We start from the raw sequence: 7,527 nt of genomic DNA, 5'->3' as shown, positions 1-7,527 counted from the left end.
CGCCGGCACAAGTCGCGCCCGGCCCGGCCCGGCGGCCCCGCTCCCTGCTCCCCATTCCCTGCTCCCCATTCCCTGCTCCCCATTCCCTGCTCCCCATTCCCTGCTTCCCTGTCCCTGCTTCCCCGGCCCCGCTCCCTGCTTCCCCGGCCCCGCTCCCTGCTTCCCCGGCCCCGCTCCCGGCCCGGCCCCGCCGCCATGCTGGCGGAGCAGGAGAACCAGGAGAACATTCCCCCCGGCGGGAAGGCGCTGCCGGCCGCCGGGCCCCGCGTGGCGCTGGGGCTGCTGCGGGGGGCCCAGCAGCGGCCCGGGCCCCTGCTGCAGGTGAGGGCGCGGGGCGGTGGGGCCGCCGTCCCGGGGGCTGCCGGCGCGGCTGTCACGGGCCGCGCTGAAGGGCCGCTCTCCCCGCAGGCGGCGCGGGGCGGCGAGGGCCATGGCGCGGCGGGGCGGGCCGGCGGGCAGCAGGCCTTCAGCGTCCATGTGGACGAGCCGGACGGGATGGAGAAGGAGAAGCAGCAACAACAAGAACAGCGGCGGCGGGACAGCCCGACCACCCAGAAGGAGGAGACGGCGCTGGGGCTGCGTGCGGCCGTCTGTGCCCTGGGGGAGAGGAGGCCCCTGGCCCCCCTGGGCAACGCCATGGAGCTGAGCTTCGGTAGGTGACACCCCCAGGACACCCTTCCCGCAGCCTGGCTGGTGTCCCGCGAGGAGGGGGCAGATGGGTTCGCGGGGCCCTTTCCCCAGGAAACCCCGAGTTGAGCAGGGCTGTGCCGAGGGGTTACCGAGGGAGTGATTTCCAGAGCAAACTGGATGAGGACTGGAGATGCTGAAGTTGTTTGGGGTGTAGATTGGTTTGGTTCGACTTGGAAGATATTTTTCCAGTTGCTGAAGCTGATTTGGTTCCTCCCATAGAATCACAGACTGGTTTGGGTTGGAAGAGAGCTTAAGGATCATCTAGTTCCAACCCCCCTGCAGGCAGGGACACCTCCTGCTCGACCGGGCTGCTCCAAGCCTCATCCAACCCGGCTTTGAAAACTTCCAGGGAGGGGGCACCCCATGTGCTGTAGGGATGTGACCTAACAGTGCCCATTTTAACATGGCTGTTATCTCTTGCTTAGATTCTCCTAGTATTATGGACATTTCAATAACCTCAGAAGCAGAAGAGAAACCAAATGTTAATAATGTACCAGACTACATCAGCGATATCCATACGTACCTTAGGGAAATGGAGGTGAGCTCTCTTCTTGTTTCCATACAGCTTATGGAGGTGAAGTTTGGGGTTGAGAAATCAAAGAATCCTAGAATTGTTAAGGTTAGAAGGGACCTTCAAGATCATCACGTTCCAACCCCCCTGCCATGAGCAGGGAACCCTACCACTAGATCAGGCTGCACAAAACCTCATCCAACTTGGCCTTATAAACTTCCAGGGGATGGTGCATCAACAGCCTCCCTGGGCAACCTATTCCAGTTCCTCACCACCCTTATAGAATTTATTCCTAATATCTAACCTAAATCTCCCCACTCTCAGTTTAAAACCATTACACCTTGTCCTATCACTATCTTCTCTGATGAAAAACCCCTCCCCAGCTTTTCTGTAGGCCAGTGGAAGTACTGGAAGGTGCTATAAGGTCTCCCCAGAGCCTTCTCTTCTCTAGGCTGAACATTAGTTTCTAGTATAGTGACTAAAGTAACACTTGCTAGAAATGGAGAAATAAGATGCTGTGTGCACTACTGTGACCACAAGACCAGTTTCTTAGGATAAAGGTGACTGCGCCATGTGCTGAACACAAGCAAGAACTCAAGGTTATGGAAATGTAACTTACAGATGCTAAACTTCCTGTTGTTTACTTCTGATCTGTTTAAACTGTGGTAATTGGAATTTAAATAGCTGCTTTCCTACTGGCACTTACTCCAAATTTAATCTTATCTGTCATCTAAATCTACAGGTGAAATGCAAGCCTAAAATAGGTTACATGAAGAAGCAACCTGATATCACGAACCACATGCGGGCCATTCTTGTGGACTGGCTGGTGGAAGTTGGAGAAGAATACAAATTACAGAATGAAACCCTGCACTTAGCTGTAAATTACATCGATAGGTTTCTTTCTTCAATGTCTGTTTTGAGAGGAAAACTTCAGCTTGTGGGGACTGCAGCTATGCTGCTTGCATCGTAAGTGAAATTGCTTCATTTAAAATTCCATCTCCTGGTCTCATACAGATGGAAATCTTGTGGCTATCACATTTCCATTGCCTGTAGTCAAACTGCCTCAGGAGGGCTTCACAGTGGAAGAGAATTTAGGAGTTATCCACCAAAAAGTGTAGATGGACCTAATGTGAGGTTTTATTCTTTCTAGCTGCAGTAGCAAAAGGCTTCTAAATGGCATTTGAGGGAATATGCACAAGGGATGTGAAAAGCTTTGCTTGCATCAATTATTAGTTGGTTCTTTGGGAATTTTGGGAACTCAGAGTCCCAGATTGCTTACCGCTAAACTATCAGGCTCTTGTACGTGTGTAATTTCAAATTCTGCTGATTCAAGAGCTACTGAACCAAGTGCAGCAAACTTGTGAAGTATCAGCACTCTTAAGAAACAAGTCAGAATTTAAAGTAGCATGCTGACATTCATTAAATGTTCCCAGTTATCTGGTCCTCTAGTACCCAGTCATTAACTCATAACTATTTCTCCTGGCAGAAAGTTTGAAGAAATCTACCCTCCTGAAGTAGCAGAGTTTGTCTACATCACAGATGACACCTATACCAAGAAGCAGGTTCTAAGGATGGAGCACTTAATTTTGAAGGTTTTGTCTTTTGACTTGGCAGCTCCAACAATCAACCAGTTCCTCACTCAGTATTTCCTACATGAGCAGACAAATGCTAAAGTGGAGAGCTTATCAATGGTAAGTAAGAATTACTAGCTTGGCCTATGTAACTAGAGAGTTGTATTACTATTAATGCATTTTACAAGCTCTGTTTCCTATTCCCAGTAGAAAAGAATGCTCAAGGATTCATCAGTCCAGTCTTCCCTGTTTCCTCCCATTGTTAAATGCGTAGTGTCTCTAGGAGAATTCTGGGGAGTGTGTATATTATGCCACATGCTCCCCTGGAAGTGGTGCCACACCACTGGAAAGTAACACTCCTGTTGCCACTTACTCTGAGATACTCTTTGAGATTCCTGTCACCTGCTCTGGCTCCAACATGCTTGCTTACTCAGAGCAGGCAGGGATTGGTGAACTTTAATTTGGGGTTTGTATCACTGCTAGATGTTTCCCTCCTAATCTAAAACTGCCACAGCTACCCACTTCAGCTAAAAAAGGCTTTTCTTTTGGCTTCCCCCTCAATAAGCTGTGAGCTCTAAATCTAGAGGCTAATTTCTAAAGCACAGCACAGGTAACATTTCAGATGAAGTTATATTAAATCCTTCCTGTATGGTAGGTACCAGAGCTTCTAAAAGGAAGCCTTTGTCTCATCGTGCAAAGATTAGGCCTGACTACGCTCTTCCCTTTAGATCTTATATATCTCTAAATATAAAATGTGTTGTTGGAAAAGCACGTGTTAGGAACACTGTTTGACAGCAGTTAACAGCAGATGCTAAAAGAGAGAGTTAGTTGAAGCAAATAAAAGCTGTTCTTCCAGCTGGTGTCAGGATTGGGAGTTTAAATTAGGGCTCTAGTGCAGCTGTTAAATGCTCTTCTACTTCCTTTGGGATGCAAACGATTGCCTTTCTCTGGTTTCCCTTGCAGTACCTTGGGGAGCTGAGTCTAATTGATGCTGACCCTTACCTGAAGTACTTGCCATCGGTTATTGCTGCCGCAGCGTTTCATCTGGCAGACTATACCATCACTGGACAAGCTTGGGTATGTAGCACTAGAACTTGACCCTTCACCCAACTTCATCCACATTCAGTGTATTGGTACACAGCTCTGAATGCTGCGGCTTGGGCTGCAGGGATTACGGCCCCTCTGCACTCATAGGCTGTTAGTTAGGGCTTGCTCCCTATAGCATTTGAAAAATGCAGGGGGTACCTTTTCTTGGAAGGAAACAGCATCTACTGATGCACTCTCTTCTGGTGATCCTTCTCAAAGCTCTAAGCTTCCTTGTGATGAGGAAAGGGCAGTAAGAAAAAGCCTAAGCTCTATAGAGGCAAGGAATATTTGTTTAGAATATGATAGTTTTCAGGATAACTCTAAATCTATGTGAACTGCTAAAATCTGAGCAGAGTATTCAACTCCTTTGTGCTTGAGAACATGAGACTCTGCCAGCCTACTAGAAGAGGAGAGTTTCAGTAGGAAGCTAAAACCCCCACAGCAGTCATCTGCAGAAGCAAACAGAGATGCTCAAATGTCCCCCTTCCTTTTTCCTCTCAGCCTGAATCCCTGTGCAAAGTAACGGGCTACACCCTTGAAGACATCAAACCTTGCCTCATGGACCTACACAAGACCTACCTCAAAGCAGCACAGCACATGCAACAGTCCATCAGGGAAAAGTACAAGAGTACAAAGTGAGTATCTGCAGAGATGTGTGATGAGCTGGGATGCTAGGCCTGAGTTGTCCTAGCATGGAACTGCATAAGGAGGTGGGGTGTATCTTGAGTTTTCAGTCAGACCCAACTAACCACATCTACCATGTAAGTGAAATGGTGACAAGACTCCCCAGGCTTATGCACAATGCTTTGTTGAGCAATACTCTGTGGTTCACCCCCAGGCCTGTCATCACTGCTTGAACTGTCAGGTAGAAACTGGAGGAATTTTTTTGGATGTTACTACAGTTGGTAGGCAGGAGATGGTACCTAATGCTCCTAAAAATCTGTGTTGGCAGCTGACACGCCCCAAAATGCTTCCTGCTGCCTGTGCCTTGTGAGAAATGTGCTTTCCTGCAGGTTGTATGCAGCAGAAAGCATATGAACAAGGTGATATCCTGCATCTTTTTTTCCCCTCTCTAGGTATCATGGAGTATCGCTTATTGACCCGCCAGAGACACTAAACTTTTTGTAATAATCAAGAGACTGATCTTTTAAATGGATGTATATTGCAAGAAAATTATGTACAGTTTTAAACATGGTTCATAATCCTAGATGTGATCACTCAGAATATTAATACAGGTTTTGATGAGCTTAATTATGAAGTTAGTTTTATGTGGTTTTAATGTAAATCTTTTGTACATGCAATCTTGTTAAAATATTTAGCTGGGTTTTTATAAAAATGTTCTCTTCAAGCACAGAAATAACCATGCAGACCAAGTGAAGTCTGAAACTGCTTATATAATTATAGACTAAACATTAATATTAGCAGTGCATTATTATAGTAGGGCTCTTTCTTCTTCCAAGTAAGAATGACTTGGACTCCACAGCAGTATTCATAGTGTTTTTATACTGTCTAGCTTAAATGGAGACTTAGTATAGGTCCAGAACATGGTTTAAGGGCTCTGATACTGGAAGAAACTATATGAGGAGAACACCTGGCTGGAACTGACTCTTGTGAGGCTCTTCGGGATGTGCTAGTGTATGGGAAGCCTTGATTGCTCTGTGATGTATTGCCAGATCTCCATCAGGTGGAAGGTTGAACACTGCTGCAGGGACTGCACAGCTAAAATTAGCATACCAGGTCCTAATTTTCTCTTCCAGTATGTAGACAAACGTCTTGCTTTAGGTATTTTCTAGTCAAAGTGTAACTAGATACTAATTTAAACCCGTGGAGTTCCCTCTGTGTTAGGTGTCCCAAAAGCTCATCAATACTTGCTGAAAACTACAGTTATCAGCCTGCTTACCTCGTACCTCTTCAGGGGCAGTGGAGGGATTAAACTGCAGGAGGGAGAACTACTGCTTCGTGCCCTCAAGAGGAGGGAGTATCTTCTGGCGTGGATGGGCCATGTGCAGTATGCACCAAATTCTGTACATCCCTCTTGCTTGGAAAGGATTCCTCTGTGGCACACTGCACAAAATAGGCAAACTGGTCATCTTTTTCCCTTAGTTTGAGAACTGTTACAGGTGCAAACTAGCACATAATTGGCATTAGATCAAGTGGATGTTTACCCTCGACCTGTGTAAATGGGAGTGATGCTGCCCTGTACCTGCTCTTCTTTGCATGTAAAGCAGTGAGTGCGTGGAACAGAGTTTAATTAAGCCATTTCCAGGTTGGCCAATAAACAATTTTTACATCTGATGTTAGTGGTCTTGCCAATACCTCAAAATCACTGAGGGGTAGCACTGCCATCTGAAACTGGCATTCACGTCCAAAGCTTTTTGGCAAGGGCTGCCCTGTGCAACCTGTGTTACTTGAAGTTGCTTCAACACTGTCTGGTTATCTGGATGCCCAGCTGATAGCAGTGTAAATTCTTTGCAGATGTTGAACAGCTGTTATGCTCTGGGCTATGTTAAAAAAAATGTCAGCCTTCTGTTAAGCTGATAAGCTTTATAGTGAGACAACTCACATCTCTACTCAGTTAACTAAAAACTTGCTGTTTTGTCCCCACCCCTGCTCTGCAGTCTGAGCCCTCCATGAACCAACTCAGTTACAGAGGGAGTCAAGACTAAAGCATACAGCAGAGGCTGCTTCTTTTGGCCAATCCAAGTTTTTTAGGATGCACTTTGACTTTTATACTTGTTCTAATGTTTAATGAAGAACAGTATTTAACTGGCTGGCCATGTTGCCCAATAGCTTTTGTTTAGCTTAATTTCAGTAGGTTGCCACTGAAAAGCTAAAACAAGTTGGGTGAAAAAATCAGTGTATCCTGTCTGGTACTTAGTATTGGAAATGCTGGAAACTTGCAGGAGAGGGAGTTTGTGTTTACAGGAGCATGTTTGCTGCAGTTGCAGCATCAATTTGTGACTCTAGGAGGGCAAAATGGTGACTGGCAATTCTTTGAAGACAGTAGAGCACAGCAATCTTCCTAAAAAACTGGGATCTGCCTTTCCCCTCTTTATTTGTGGGGTATGCTGGAAACTTCCCAAGACCACTGAGAAACATAATTGCAAGAGGGGTAATTTAAAGGAAGCTGACTTATTGTTTTCCCCAGAAAACAGCAAGTAGCAATACGTAAGTGAAAGGACTTCAGTGGCTTATAGCATTAATTTACTGCTTAATAAAATGTCTCTGTGCTCTATTTTCAATTGAAGTTGTTTTGTTACTGTTCCCAAAAGCACAGAGAAAAATTCTGTCTTGCTCCCTGAGCTGTTCCTTCAACCTACCAAGAGGACTTCTGCAGCCTAACAAAATGCTGCATTCATGGGTTGGCATCTCTGCCCAGTGACTGTGTTCCTTTCCTCACTGACAGCCCTTGCTGCTGCATCTTCTTCTATCTTCTCATTTTCTGACATCAACAGAGGATGATTCCAGGTCTTACTACTAAGCTTTGAATAAAATATTCCAGGTGGTGCTATACTGTTCTGCCTATCCAGCTTAATGTGTGGCCCTTTCAAAATAAAGCCTGTAACAAATGTGGGGTATGTTATGTGTGAAGAAAGAAGAGAGGTGTGCAAAGTGTGCTGTTGTATTTCTGGAAGAGGATTGTCTCTTGGTAACATGGAACTAAGAAGA

General features: G+C 46.0%; 1 protein-coding gene across 1 annotated transcript; it reads left to right on the top strand.

Annotated features, from left to right (window-relative positions):
• Nucleotides 1-195: 195 nt before the first annotated feature.
• On the top strand, nucleotides 196-6,293 carry CCNA2 (cyclin A2). Its single transcript, XM_051617819.1, has 7 exons — nucleotides 196-652; nucleotides 1,116-1,228; nucleotides 1,944-2,167; nucleotides 2,688-2,892; nucleotides 3,736-3,849; nucleotides 4,360-4,493; nucleotides 4,935-6,293. The coding sequence occupies exons 1-7, from the start codon at nucleotides 196-198 to the stop codon at nucleotides 4,984-4,986; spliced, it is 1,299 nt and encodes a 432-aa protein (XP_051473779.1). The 3' UTR covers nucleotides 4,987-6,293.
• Nucleotides 6,294-7,527: the final 1,234 nt, after the last annotated feature.

This window comes from Apus apus, chromosome 4 (genome assembly GCF_020740795.1).
Source record: "Apus apus isolate bApuApu2 chromosome 4, bApuApu2.pri.cur, whole genome shotgun sequence".
Taxonomy (NCBI): Eukaryota; Metazoa; Chordata; class Aves; order Apodiformes; family Apodidae; genus Apus; species Apus apus.
Note: the sequence above shows the minus strand (reverse complement) of the source record. Positions and strands in the feature narration are given on the sequence as shown.

Excerpts from the sequence above, each read along its gene's own strand:
- CCNA2 (XM_051617819.1), top strand. The coding sequence starts at position 196 with ATGCTGGCGGAGCAGGAGAACCAGGAGAACATTCCCCCCGGCGGGAAG. Across the intron at positions 2,168-2,687 it reads GCAGCTATGCTGCTTGCATC|AAAGTTTGAAGAAATCTACC; the intron begins GTAAGTGAAATT and ends TTCTCCTGGCAG. Across the intron at positions 3,850-4,359 it reads CCATCACTGGACAAGCTTGG|CCTGAATCCCTGTGCAAAGT; the intron begins GTATGTAGCACT and ends TTTTCCTCTCAG.